Genomic DNA, 15401 nt, shown 5'->3' on the forward strand with positions numbered 1-15401 from the left:
TCATGAGTAACGTACCCGATCTCTTTGACAATGCTTATTAGCTCATGACATCTCCCAGAGCTGTCTCTCCTGTTGGACTGGTTCCATTTGTTAGAAGACATTTATCAATTGGCTGCCTTCCTACAGTTCTTTGCACTGCTTGCATTTTATTACTTATTAGCACCTTCCTTAGACATGGAGGGATGAAGAGTAAAATTTTGTTTTAATGTAAAAAATGTGTTGGGAGAATAGTTTGAAAATCTTGATTCATTTATTCAGGGGCTTTTCAGAAAAGTTGAGGATCCTGTAAGGTTCTTGAGTATGAGGAATTCTTAGCTCTTAACTATTTCAGGAATCCAAGCCTCCACAAATATTTCTTAAGTGATTGCTATAAAGGTAGAGGGCTGCTGAGTTCTCATTATCTCTAGAGAGCAAAATTTTAGAGAATTACAGAGAAGTTGACTGTGGCACTATGTGAATGAGTAGAAGACTAGAAGCTTCCATGTATTCCATATAGAGTTTCAAATCACACTTTAGGCACTAGCCAATTGTATGAACTGAGCTGAGCACATATTAACTCATTAGCGTATTACACAATCACATCCTTATTTCCTTAATGGGACAGTAGAGACAATACTATAACATTGATAGCATTGGAGCATCTGTGATTCAATGAAGCATTCGCTTAAGGACTAAAGATGCTTTACGGTAACACTGGAGAGAAATAAATTGTCTAGAGTGTGTCCTACCATATTTGTTACATGGTAGATACTCAGTAAGAACCTGATTGGTAGACAAGAGCTCACTGACAGGTATGCCCACCAATGGCTGGGGCTGTTTTGAGTGAAGATTGAATGGGTCAAGAGTGATTTGCCAAGGTGACCTCCTGAAACTCATCTGGACAGAAGAGGTCACACTTCCCACTCAGCAGAGTTGTCCACACAATTGTTTTGTTCTCATCCTATAGCATGGATAACTGAATGGCCCAGAAGGACTTCTGATCCGCATTTCTACTGAGTCTGGGGCTCATGAATACCAGATTTTCTTGCAGCAATCAGACATCCACCTGCTCCAGGAGCTGAGGTCGGCATTCCCACTGGCCAGCACTAAAAAAACCCTTTGGTTTGGAGTAAACAAAAAGGCTGCCCATGGACACAAAAGAAAGCCACTTACAATGCCTGGCAGATTTTAGATCCCTGTGAGACCAAAGGAAAGAATCACATCATTTCTGTAATAATAAAAGATGATTTACATTTACCTACAGTCCCCAATACTAAAGGGCCAAAAGTCAAAGCTTTTAAAATTAGCTAAAGAAATCTTAAGTTGTAACTGCTGTCAGTATTTTATCATCTTTATAAAGAGTTTCCCAGTCCATTATCTCATTCGACCCTCCAATTAATGTGAGAATGAGGAAGGTCAGGCATTTGCCATCCTTTTCTTCCTAGGAGAAAACAGATTCAAGCAAGGTAAAGTGAGTTGTCAGCTGTCGGTTTTGCTACAGTCTCCTGAGCTAAGGTCTCCTCCGTGTGCTAGGAGATTGAGGGGCACTGGAGCAGGAATTTCTGAGCCTGCTGCTGGTTTGAGACAGGGCATCTGTTAGGTATCAAGATGTGACAAGCCATTTTCTTTGTCTTTTCTTTTTCTTTTTTCCATTTTTCTCTTTGGTTAATACAGCAGAGTTGCTTTTCAGAGTAACTGCACTGGATCTAGCTTTCCATACTGTTCCCTGTGTAAAGCTAGGCCAGTGGGCTCACACATCTCTCTCCTCATTTTAACTCTTCATCCCTTGATATTTTTTTCAGGGTTTTCTGCTGATCATCTAAAATGAAGAAAATGCTGAGGTCTTTGAACATTACACAGGAGTTAAGGGAAGGCCTCTGAATGCTAGCTCCGATGTTCTTTGGGCATTTTACTTTTGGAGCAGATGTTTTATCATTCAGATGATGGTTTTGAGTTCCTGAGATCACCAGAGTAATGGAATTTTTGACCACAATTAAAATATCCACTTGAAATGGATGAATACATTGAATCCTTAAATAGCATTAGTACATGGAGACATTTTGTACTAGGATTTAAGTTAAAAGCCACAAGTATCTAGTTACTGTCCAAAAGAGCAGTATTAACTCTGGATAAACGCAGCTCAACTTTGAATGTATATTAGAAGAATCACCTGAGAACTTTAAAAATATCATGTCCTGTGTTTCATTGGTTTTATTTCTTTTAGGGCAAGGACAATGGGGGCTTTAAGGCTCTCATGCCCATTCAAGGTTGAGGACACGAGTGTGCATACTGAGTTCCACGAGGCAAGGATAATGTTAATTTTATGTTCCAGTGTATCAGGGTCAAGGAATTCAATAAGGAATTAACCATCATCTAGAATCTTAGAAAATGTAATGTATCTGAGCAAGAGGAAAATGCATTCAGGGGCAAATTATTGTTGAAACTGCCCTTACAAAGTTTTATAAAAAAAAGGCAATGATCCAAAGAAAGGAAATGGAGGTGGGGAGAATGAGAGAAAGAGAGACAAAGAGAGCAAAAGAGATAGAGAGACAGAGCAAGAGAGAGGATATCTTGGCAGCAGTAGTTCTGGTAATGGATTAGAAATGTCTTCTTTTTCTTCTCAGAAATGCATTTGGAACAATAGGTGTTTCTGCCAGACATGTCAAAATTCACATCTGTAATTCTCAATAGGATTAACCTGGGATTATGGAAAATCTAATTAAGTGAACCATATCATCTGAGAGCCACAAAAGACACTTGACATTGCCTATGAAAGTCCTGCCTGTCTGAAAGTGCTCAGCATATTTCTGCAAATAGGCTCCATGCACGTGCCAGGCATTTGACTAATTTGTATCTCATTACTTTTGTTCCATCCTTTATTTTAAAAAAAAATCCCACCCCTTCTGATAAATGACATTAATACACTGAAGAGAACATTTGGGCTTCACAGGTTTGATTCTTTAAAGCAACAATGAGATAATTTATGAAGCTTCCTAAAAGTAAATTGGGAAGAAGGGGGTACTACATTCTCTGTACATAAGCAGATATACATAAATCCATTTAAAAAGATGGTCGTGGTTGGTCTGTGTTTAATGGAATGGAGTGGTCCAGGGAGTCACATTTGGAAAGATAACTCTATAATATCTCCCCTCTCCCATACACTCTGTTGAAAATCTAGCTTTCTGGAATTGTAAGCAGCTTGACTCTATTTCCAACTTCCATGACATCCACACACTGCAATTAAGCTATGTGGTTGTGTGTTGATCTCAGTAGGTGGGAGTTAACAAGATGGACTCCTCAGAATCTCTCACGCCTTTTCAAGCTCTCTTTCCCCTGATTTACTCTTAGAGAGTAGTACTTTGACCTTTTGTCCAGTCCCTTCTGATTCCTGAGCCCACACCCCCAATTGATCTCTACACTTCCAATGCCTCATCTCCATTCTCTGGCATATCCATAAGCCTTCAGACCCACTCCCTCACCCGACCTAAAAACCTTCATAGTTTCCCATTCACAAATTTGGATTCTTCAGGCTGGGACTCATGATTAACCATGTTAGCAGTGTTTTTGCTTTGCCCAATCCTAGAGGATGCTGGGATTATATTCTGTGTTAGTGAGGAGTTGGCAGGGAGCTGACCCTACCAGATGGACCTTAGGTCATCACAAAATGCTGGAAACCTCCATACTGGGACGTTTGCTGTGTCTTAGCACAGCACAACCAACATAGACTTCTGCAGCCATGGAAGACCCTTCTACCTCCATCTTCCTGTTTTACAGAAGGAGAAACTTAGTCCCCAAGAAGAAGTGCTTTAGTTCAGGTTTCACAAGCTGTTCACCTGCCATACCTATGCTGGAGTACATCTATCTTCCTTCTGGTCTAAAGAATTTTCTATGGTCCAACTATCCTTGGAAATCACAAAAGGAGACATTTTGTAGCAATGAACAAATAGTCTATAGAAGCACACTCTTTTTGCCTTGACCAGAAGAACTTCCCCTAACTTCTTCTTCTTGATTATTGCAGTTTACTCCATTGGCTCATTGGATGGTGAAGCCCTCAAATTAGGTGGTATGCTGTTGTGCAGTGGAAATGGTGCAGTTTGACTTTTTAGAACTTAAAAAACAGAAGATCAATATGTCTGGATTCCAGAGAAATGGCAGCTGGCAAGCAGTCCCTGAGTGCCAAAGTCTTCAGAGAACAGGGCCACGTTGTCTGCCATTTGCAGGACTCAAGGATGGAGGCCATATTTGTTTCCTTTAGCTTTTGAGTAACTTGTTCATTGCCTGGATTTTACTAAAACCTAGGTTATATTGGTTGACACTTGGTAGCATCTCTTCTTGCTGACTGTAAAGCATTCTGCTTTCTTCTCATTCAAGTTTCCTAGAGAATCTTATTCTTCCATCTTATCATTTGGGCCCAAGTCAATGGGCACAAGCTGAAAAAGTTAATGATGGGGCTGGCTGTCCCTCCAGTGGGAGTGGTTCAGCCAGCTCTGGCTACAGTAGGAGTGGAAGAAGCTACAGGTATTGGATATTGGAGGCTAGATATAGGTGTTTGTATGTAAAAGATTGGCATATCAGAAGAAAGGACTGTTACAAATTCACCTGCAGAGATATGGCCACTGATTCCTTTATCCTGTTTGTGCCCATCACACCATGCCACTATTCATCTGCTCAGAACAAGGTCTCTTCATTGTCTGAGTACAATGCAGATCACAGGTACATTGGTACCTACGTACATAGAGTTGGCCCCAGCCTGTCATTGTGCTAAATTATTACTGAACAAAGGAATGATCAGATCAGGAAAGCTTTACTATTACATCGTCACTACTCATAGATGAAGGAAACTTTACATATAAGGCCTTTCATATAAAGAATGGTGTTACATTAGGTTAAATGTCTCTTTGTCATGGCCATATTGCCCTAATCTTCCCTCAGGTAGTTTTGACTCAGGCAATAGAAAAATTGCAAGTGAAATCTAGCTCTTGTTCACATTTAGAGAAAGCATTTTTCATAGCGTGGAATGACACTGCTGACAGTGTTATTTCCTGTATGTGTTGATGTATTTTATTCATCTTAATGATATGCATTTAAAAATATTACAGTGAGTAAAAGATGCTCTTAGGAATTGAATAATAAATTCTTCATTGCACATAGAAGACACGGTTGTCGTTTAAAGAAGATTTAATCACCGAAGAGCTAAATAATCACTGAATGGATGTGCTAGTATTGGGGTCTGAGGCCTCAAGTTGGATTTCTATACTGCCTTGCTGCCATAAGGCCCTAAGAATAGAAGAGCAAATTGCATAGTCAGTGAACAAACAAAATTCAGAGTCACATAAAATTCTGGGGTTCAAATAATTTGGGGGGATGTATCATAAATCTTCCTTTATTGAAGATTAAGGGTATGGACTTCCAGGAGTTTCTGTACATAGCAAAATAGCCCATAGTTATATGTATGTTTTGCATTGATCTACATGTGAATTTGAATTGCACCACTACCTCTAATATAGGGTGGACTTGGGGTAGGTTACTTTCCAACTCTGAACCTTGGTTTTCTTATATTTAGAATCTGAGAATTGCGTGCATACACTCATGGTGAAAATGGAATGAAATTGTTGTACTAAAAGCCCTGAGCATGCTGACCAGTATAGCACTACTGTTATTACTTAGTTCTATGTAACTCAGAGTGACACAGCTCCAAGTTTCACCAAGGTTTTCATGACATTTTTATTATTAAAGCTCAACTCCTATGATTCAGTTTCTCCACAAGCAAAGAATCATTCGATTTACCTTGGAGAAAAAGTACTGTCAGTTTTAGCCACATAACATTTGAACTTGGTATTTGAGAGTGAAGCAATGTATATCATAGCCCCTTTTATAGTCTTCATGATGTATTTTATACCTGAGAGGAAGTAATTACCTCAAGATTATGCCTTGCTCCAAATATAGAAATCAGGGGAGAAAAATTTTGATTCAATAATTCTTGTAATACGTGCTGTCCCCTTTCTCTATGATTTTCACAGACAAGGCATAATTCCTGTGATTTGATTTGAAAGGAGAGGCCAGCTCAGTGCTGAGTGATGAGATCTGAACGGCGAATAAAATATGCTTGAATTAATTTGCATAATAGAATCCAATTGGTTACAAAGCTCTGTTTGTTGAAAGGGAGGCTAAAGCCCCTTTACTCACCAACAAGGGGATATTGCAGATACAGAAATGGGATTTTGAGTTTTGGTACAGACCTTGGTCATATTCTTAATGTAATAATAACCTCTCTTTAGCTGTAAATTAGTTACCTGGAAATAAAAACTAAAATGGGTCAGTCGATCTAATCCTTCTGGCTCTGTGGGGAGGAAAAAGCTGAAAACCCAAATCCGCTTGCTTTCTGCTAAGCGTTTTTGTCTTACTCTCTCTACCCAATAACAATTTCCAGCAGGAGTCCAAATAGACTTAAACACCCTTATATGTCATTTTCTTTTACAGAGACAAAAGCAGGCCCAGCAAGAGAAAGTTATGCTCAAGGCATAGTAGTTTATGGTGGGCTCTCTGCTCTGAAGATAGAGGATTGAACCTTCTATTTTGAGCTGGTGATTTTTGCAAATCCATTTTCCTGTCATGTTATTACCCTCGTGACTTTCACCAGTGTTTACTTTGGCTCCGAGCAATGTGTTCCCATCATATAAAATAAAGTCCCCCTATATGTGTTAGTGGAACCCCAATGCTTGGGCTTCTTGGCATGCCATAGCTGGAGTGTGCTTAATGGAAAGATTGCTCAAGGTCTGCCTGGGGGGTCTTTATTAAAACTAATTAGAACGTTGATATATTTCCCTAATTATTACCAATGTCAAGGTCTCCTTAGGAGGGAAGTCTCCTATTAATTTTCTCGTGAGATTCTTGCAAAGTCTCTGCCACTAAACATATCCATCAGTTTTCTCTTGTAGAAACAGTTCTTTTTTAGAAACAAAACTAAACATAGAAGAGATCTTTGAATATATCAATTAATCTACACACTAAAACAATCTAAAATAGGGATTTAAAAATAAAAATGAAAGGCTAACATTCATGAAATATACAGAGATAAGGTTATGACCGTGAGTGGTGTAATTGTGTTTTGTTCACTTTCTATTTAACCATTGCTGTGAGATGTTTTCTCTTTCTCATCTGGTTAGTGGTTTTTGGGCATAATCTAGTGACTACTCATGCACCAAAATTTATCATGATAAAGCTATTGCATAGATATTGGAATGCTTTGCTAAATTAGATCTTGAGCCTTCCCTTCTAGAGTCAGGATCAGGTAGAATGTTAGTGGACAGGTCCTGAATCCAAATATTCTCAGTTTCTCCACTGTCTGGTTTTCTAATCTTGGACAAGTTCTTTGATTGTGGCATACATCAGAGTTATTTACCTATAAAATGGAAATAATACTAATACTTTGTAGGGGTAGTGTGATGATTTCATTAATTAATTCATGGAAAATCCTAACAACAATATCTGGTTTAGCAGCTCAAGCCTGTAATCCTGTTTACTCAAGAGGCTGAGATTAAGCAGATTGCAGTTTGAAGCCAGCCTGGCAAAAAGTTTATAAGACCCTCTCCACCATCTCAACAGATAAGGCTTGTCCTCTCAACTATGCTGGAAGCAAGAACTGGAAGTTGGCTATACAAGCTGCCTGAGCAAAAATCAAGTCCCTGCTTGAGAAAAAAATGAGAGCATAAAGCGGTGGCTCATGTAGTTGAATACCTACCTAGCAGGCACAAAGCCCTAGTACTATCAAAATGTTAGGTACTTAATACCTAATAAGCTATTACCAATATTTGCATAATAGTCATATTATAGATACACATGGAATTCTCATTTTGGCTCTTATCACATTCAGATGCTTCTGATCACAGTAGATACACAGTTTCCACATGCACTTTGAAAACAAATAACCTGAGAGTATTAGTCAGTGTTTAAGAGTAGACATGGAAGCCGGGGTTCAAATCCCATTTCTGCTATCTGAAGTCCACCTTAGAACAAATTAGTTTACCTGGACCCCCATTTTCTTGTCCTTATAAAAAGATAAAGGACAGTACCTACTCAGGAACTTGTTACAGAGAGATCATAGTTGTAAAAATTTCAGAACGATAGCTTAAAAGAATTCACTGCACAAAATTTTATTCCGGAAGTGAATAAGTAAAACGTCTTCAAATTCATCTTACACAAATTTAAGATAGTCACTGAAATAACTGTTGCAGATCATAAGCATAAACCGATGAGTTAGATTCTTTCCAACAGCAGGTAGCATAATCTTTTTGGCAAAGAGTGAAGTTCATTGTTTATTGGCCACGTGGACATGCAAACTCCTCAGTATTAAGTTAGATTTCTTTTATTATTTTGGTAAGGGGGAAAAAAGTTGTCATCTAGCTGCAACACTTTAGTGTCAGAAATAATCATGCTTTGCAGCAAAATGGCAGCCAGAAGAAAGAGGTGCAGAAACATCGACTTTAATTAAACTCTTTCTTTTAAATACACTTCACAGTTTATATGCCGGAATAATTTATCACCATGTGAGTGAACACTTAATACTTGGCATAGTACAAAATGGGCAGGGATTTTGTTATTCCATATGTTCTTTGCTCTCTCTTGCTTGTTGAATTTCTGTAGAGGCAATATTAAATTTGACTTGAGCTGTGTGGCTTAAATCATATATTTTGTGGCTGGCCTAGTTAAGAGCAGGTCTTAGCTATCTCTACATAGATACCTATATATAGACAGACTTATCTATACAACTATCTGTCTGCCTATCCATTGTTTATCTATCTGTCTATCTACCTCTCTTTCTCTCTCTATGTGTCTGTTTGTCTCTTTATCTTTCTGTCTGTTTGTCTATCTAAGCTATCTATTTCATCCACATATCTATTTATCATCTATCTATCCATTATCTATCTCTGGTTAACTATTAAGAGCCTTTTAGTCTGTTAAGAACACAGTATTTGAACCAGATGCCTCCACTGCCTATCATCATCGATCTTCCCATCTATCAGGGGGAAGATGATAGTAGAAAATTTCACTCAATGGTTTCTTCTTACAGAGAAAGAGGAAGAGCCTGACAGGGAGGAATGGACAAGGTTCTAAGACAAATTACTGGCACATGTTGGACCAAATCTCAAGCTCCCTCAATGAATCCCAGAGCTTTTCCTGTCACTGCCAATGGCCTTATTTTAGGATTTCTCCTCCCCTACCAGCTGTCTCTCTGCTCTTTTACATAGCCTGTTTTGCTTACTGAAAGCATCATTTGATATATTACTTAAATGCTGCATCTAAAGATGAAACTATTAAATAATTACACTTCTCCTCCTTTATGATTTGTTTTGAGACAATATCTCACTCTTTAGCCTGGGTGATCCTTCACCTCACAATGTAACCAAGGCTAGCCTCAAACTCACAATTCTCCTATCTCACCCTCCCTGGGATCACAGAAGTACCCAATCATGCTAATTGATACAGCCTCTTCAAACTTGTCTTTCTCCTGCACAGGCTTTCAGTAACCCCCAATGTTTTATATATAACAATTGTTGAAGGTTTCAATTCCCTATTTTTTGGAAAGGCTCTGATAATTCTACCACAGAGTGTGATTGAAATTAGATACCTCATATTTAGCTGTATATCTTCAGCCTCTCAAATACAGGTTGCCAAATTCCAAAAGAAATGGAAAGGTTTGGATTGGTATTCAAAGAACCTCAGAGGGGAAGGCGTGTGCACCACTGAGTTAGACTTCTGGTAATTTTTCTCAGTCCTGGACTACCAAAGCTTGATGACTGTGATGTCCTGAATAAACCTCTTGTTCTTCAATTCATCCCCGAGAGAAAGCAATTTATTGCCAAGTAATAAAGCCCCCATGTTTTTCCAGTTTAAGAACTTATAGTAATGATCAATTAGAATAACATAACAATGTAGTGTTCACCATATATATATCAACCATTCTGCTACTAGACATACTTCCATTGTTCATTTAATCTCCGTGACAAGCCAACAATGAATACCAAGAGTTCCCCTTTCCAGATACAAGCAAGCTGAGCTTAGAGAAGTCAGTTAGCTTTCCCAAAGCTGGCAAGTGGTAAAACTGACTCTCAAAGCTCCTCATTTGCTAAGTGGAAAGGAAAGCTTGCGAAGGAGGAAAACGGAAACTAATCCATTTTCTCTTTTCTCCTCTCCCCCCACCTTTGCAGAAGCTGAGTGGGGAAGTGGGCAGCCCTGACGTGATGTGCTCCACGGGCAAAGACATTCCATTCCCGGAGAGTTCTGTTTGACGGATTAGGGAAGCCATCATCGGGGAAGACTGCTAATTCGGTTGGCTGAAGGGGTGACAGCTGTGTTCTCCTGTGCCTACCACACAACCAAAAATGAAGGAGAACTACTGTTTACAAGCAGCTCTGGTGTGCCTGAGCATGCTGTGCCACAGCCAGGCATTTGCTCTGGAGCGACGAAGCCACCTGAGGCCCTCATTCCATGGACACCATGAAAAGGGGAAGGAAGGGCAGGTGCTACAGCGCTCCAAGAGAGGATGGGTGTGGAACCAGTTCTTTGTGATAGAAGAGTACACTGGGCCTGACCCTGTGCTCGTGGGCAGGGTAAGGCTCCTTATATTTAACATCCACCCGTCACCATCTATACTGGTGTATAATAATAGTATATTGAGAAATAGGAAAATGGAAATGACACTAAGATGGAAAAGGGTAATGCCCTGGCATCAGTGAAACTTGAGTCTTATTGTATATAAACCTCTCCAATCTTCTTCCCCCTGCCATCCCCACCTCACTCAACCCATGGGCTTATCCATGTCGAAGTTGCTTTAGTTTTGCACTTCTTATACCATTAAAACACTATTTGTAAGGGTTGTCCGATAGTCTCCTGAAAGGGGAAAGTGTTTAATTTATTTAACCATGAAGAATAACTTCTCTGATTACCTCCTAATCCTAACTTGGAGATCCTTCATTTGTTTTCTCATGAGACTGTTTGTTTATTTATTTATTTATTATTAGTGGTAGTAGTAGTAGTTAGTGGTATGTCTTGAACTGAGCTTTGTCGGTCAAGACTAGCACTCTGCCACTTGAGCCCACATCTCCACCGCTAGTTTTCTGGTGATTAATTGGAGATAAGTATCTTAGGAACTTTTCTGCCCAGGCTGGCTTCAAATCATGATCCTCAGAGCTCAACCTCTTGAGTTGCTAAGATTATAGGTAGGAGTCACCATGTCCCAGCTATTATTATTTCTTTAAATCATGGCATTCTTTCTTGTACATATTTATGTCTCTCTCACCTGACTCAAAGTTATTATGCATCACATCAATATCATCCTGCCTCCCCAGATGAACTGAATATACACTATAAGGATGGGTGTGATTTTTATCTTTGTGATGGTAGAGGTGGCGAAACCCAAAAGAGATGGCTCCAGAGCCCTGGCACTACGAACGTTCTGTCTTCTATGTGTTGTCCCATCAAAAAATATGTAGAGAATCCAAAACATATTTGGAAGACTTGACTGGCCACTATACTTTGTGATAAAGCATGAAATATCTTTCAGATGATAACAGCATTTACAACCAAGAGATACATAGTTAGATACATAGGCAATAAAATGCTACTATGTGCAAAGTGAGTGGTAGGCAGATAGTAAACCAGATTTTAAAATAATCCCTGAATGGAGAAAGTTCATAGTTTTGGCAAAAGAGACAATTACACATGCATTTAAAAATGAAAAATACAAGGATGACAAGAGAGATAATGAAATTCAACATAAGTGCTACACATTTACATAGTGACACATAGAAGGAATGAAGGCAGAATTCACAAAGAGTGTGAACTGCAATCTTAAAGAGAAGTAGGGGCTAGTCAATGAATGGGAAGAGAGGCAAGCGTAGATGAAAATGTTTATCATTGTTCCATGGATTCCAACAAAGTTATCTTATTCCTCAACGTGAGAGCTTAACATCAAGTTTATATACTGGAAAAGATTCATGATAGTCCCAATAAGAGTTCTTAGGTCTGGGAGTATGTTTCTCTACAGATCAACCAAAAAAAGTTTCATTTACTTATACCCTAAATGGGAAGCTATGGAAAGAGTCTTAGGAAATAGAAACACAGGGTAGAAATTTGCCATACAGAATTATCTAAGTAGAAGAGCTGGGCTATATGCCTAGACAGCAGGAAAAGATTTCCGCTCAGGCAGGGACTGTGAAGTCTGAGGCATACGGAGAGCTGTATATGAGTCACTCTGAGAAGGGGAACACAGGAATGGAAGGAATCAAAGGGGAGAACATGCATCATTCCAACTGTGTGGTCTTGAAAAGTGAGTCAGTGAGTCAACCTTCGGTCGGGTTGGATGGGAGAAAAGAAAAAGTGTTTGCCTCCCCTCGCTCTTCCTTTAGAAATACTGCTGAGATATTTCCTTACAAGTAGCAGGAATAGTTGGCTTTTTCTCTGACAGCTTTAGATTTGGTGACATACAAGGTTGAGATATTCACATTTCTTATAGGAAAACAGCTGGTGTTATACTAGGCCAGGCAGAGGAAGGGGCTGTCAGTGTTCGGTGTTAGGAATAGGGTGTTTGTGCTGCAGCAGCTGAATCTCTTTTCAGCATTGAGAAGGTTTCCCCCAACCCCCAAACTGCTTTCAGTATGGAATCCAATACGTATCATTGTCAGTAACATATTTCTTGTATCATCATTCACAGTAATGAATGCCTAAGTTTCCACAGATCAGAAGTAGGGAAATACTGTATGGACAAACAATACAGCAATCTTGAGGAGGGTTTCCGTAGGGGCAGGGACCAGGCCTCTATTGAGGAAGTTTGTATGGAAATTGGGGTGGTTCTAGTTGTCCATTGAAGGCCATGGAATAACTTCATATTTGAAACACAATGAACTTTAGTCTTAAGAAATATGTCAGCCATAGTTTCACATAGACACATGGCTTGGCATGAATTAATTCTGGAGGAAAATATACTCCCTCCTCAAGAAACCATGTGATATAAAAACAAAACAGCCTTTGTAATCAGTCTGTGTTTCCCTCTGAGCTCAAATAGTTGCTATTTTACTGAAACACTGCAAACCAAGTAGATATCTTTGGAGGACTTGAAAAAATACCAAGAGTGTATAGGGCTGTGTGTTCGATCTCACTTTATAACTCTGGGAAAGTTCTTTAGGACTTGATTTCCTAATAATAATTAAAATTCTGATAACAAATAACACTTGTAAAAATGTTACTATTACTAACATTAAGTGGAAATTAGCAATGCTAATTATTGTTATTACCTTAATGCTATTTGAATATAAATCATTTACTGTACAATGGTTTTTCTAATGTAGCAGAATCAATGAGCATCTATCTATCTATCTATCTATCTATCTATCTATTTCACTTGGTTATGTTTGAAGCCAATGAAAGTATGAACATAACCTTTACCAGTCCTCACAAAGCAAATAATGGGCACTGAGGAACTCAGATTAAGTTGATAGCTGCAGAAATCAAGACTTGACAAGGGAGATGGAGGAGGCCACTGATGCAGGAAAGTCAGGGGGGAGTCTCTGTGTTAGTTCCATTTCTGAAACATTTGGGAGAGAAACACAAAAATGTTAGTTAAGAGGTATGAAGTGGTTTTGGGGATAGAACTCAGAGGGAGATCATTTGTCTAGCAAGTGCAAGGTTCTGAGTTCAGCCCCTTCAATATTGAGAGACAGAGACAGAGACAACAGAAGCAGAGAGACTGAGTCTGAGACCAAGACCGAGACCGAGCTAGAGAGAGCTGCATGATTTCATAGACCTGGCAAATGTGGACTAAGTCAAGCACCACTGTGTGTCTAAGCTTTCTTGACAATGGAAGAAATTCAAGAATATTTATGGTTCTTACAAGGGTCTGATAAACTGTATGCCTTTCTTCCCATCCCACTCACCCATCATTTATTGCAGGAATGAGTTGCTTCCAAGAAGAGCACATCCCCATATCCTAGACCTTGGGTTCCATACAACAGGGTTTTTGGCAAAGTCTGATCAATTGCATTGCTTGTGGCAATAAAGCCTGAAAATAAGCTGAGTCATTTGAAGAAGATGGGTAGCTGCAACGACAATAGTATTCAGAGTGGACAACGGAGATGTGTGTGTGTGTGTGTGTGTGTGTGTGTGTGTGTGTGTGTAAGGGACATTTGAATTAGAGTTAGAGGGAAATGATGAGGGGAAAACTGAAGTTTACTTCTGGAACTGTAGTATTAACACTAAGTGAGGGCCCCTATAACTGTAGAAATAGATTATTGTGTGCTTATAATAGAACATCTCTTAGGGGAGTCACCAGAAACTGATAACCACGGTTGATTTTGGAGCAGAGAAAATGGGAGTGAGCATAAATGTAAATTTTAGCTTTTTAAAAACATATGTATTCAATTCACTCATAGAGGCATAGGATCCATCCTTGGATATGCCTAAATCCTAGCTACTCAGGAAATTTACATCTGGAGGAACAGAGTTCAAAGTCAGGCCAGGTAGAAAAGTCCAAGAAATTGTATCTACAATTAACCAGCAAAAAAGCAGGGCTAGAGGCATGGCTTAAGTGGTAGAGCTCCAGCTGAGCAAGCAAGCAGAGCAAATCCTAGGCTGAGATGAAAGCCCAACTCTCAGCAACAAGATACATGTATAAGTGTATATGTTTTCTATGTGCTCATGCACATGGGAGGACAGAGAGAGAGAGAGAGAGAGAGAGAGAGAGAGAGAGAGAGAGAGAGAGAGAGAGAGAGAGAGAGAGAGAGAGCAAAAATCTTAGAATTAAAAAAGTAAATTTCTGAATCCTGGTCTTATTACTCCTTAGCTGTTTAGCCTGGGCCAAGGTGATGAATTTTCTCTATGATTCCATTCCTTAATTTGGAAAGTAAGGGTGAAAGTATCTTTTTCATGATGTGTGTGTATGTGTGTGTGTGTGTGTGTGTTGGTGTGTGTGCTTCTGTGTATGCATTTATAGCTGCCAGCTTTTAAGTGACCCCATATGTCCTCCCTCGTGAACTTATAAATCTTGATCCCCCCCCTTTTTTTTTTTAGCTTCACTCTGATATTGACTCTGGTGATGGGAACATTAAATACATTCTCTCAGGGGAAGGAGCTGGAACCATTTTTGTGATTGATGACAAATCAGGGAATATTCATGCTACGAAGACATTGGACCGTGAGGAGAGGGCCCAGTACACGCTGATGGCTCAGGCGGTGGACAGGGACACCAACCGGCCATTGGAGCCCCCATCAGAATTCATCGTCAAAGTCCAGGACATCAATGACAACCCTCCGGAGTTTCTGCACGAGACCTACCACGCCAACGTGCCGGAGAGGTCCAATGTGGGTGCGTAAGTGGGGAAGACCGGCTCCACTTCCTGCCTGGCCTTTCTGTAGGTGGTCAGGTCGGT

General features: G+C 39.6%; 1 protein-coding gene across 3 annotated transcripts in view; it reads left to right on the forward strand.

The window, feature by feature from the left end:
* Cdh11 (cadherin 11) overlaps positions 1-15401 on the forward strand; it is a 134465-nt gene that overhangs the window by 83198 nt on the left and 35866 nt on the right. For all 3 annotated transcript variants that reach the window (XM_048355434.1, XM_048355433.1, XM_048355435.1), the window contains 2 exons: positions 10188-10589; positions 15043-15337. In XM_048355434.1, the coding sequence (XP_048211391.1) occupies positions 10362-10589; positions 15043-15337 (523 nt within the window). In that variant the 5' untranslated portion in view covers positions 10188-10361. The remainder of the gene's footprint in view (positions 1-10187; positions 10590-15042; positions 15338-15401) is intronic.

This window comes from Perognathus longimembris, chromosome 10 (genome assembly GCF_023159225.1).
Source record: "Perognathus longimembris pacificus isolate PPM17 chromosome 10, ASM2315922v1, whole genome shotgun sequence".
NCBI classification, from domain to species: Eukaryota; Metazoa; Chordata; class Mammalia; order Rodentia; family Heteromyidae; genus Perognathus; species Perognathus longimembris.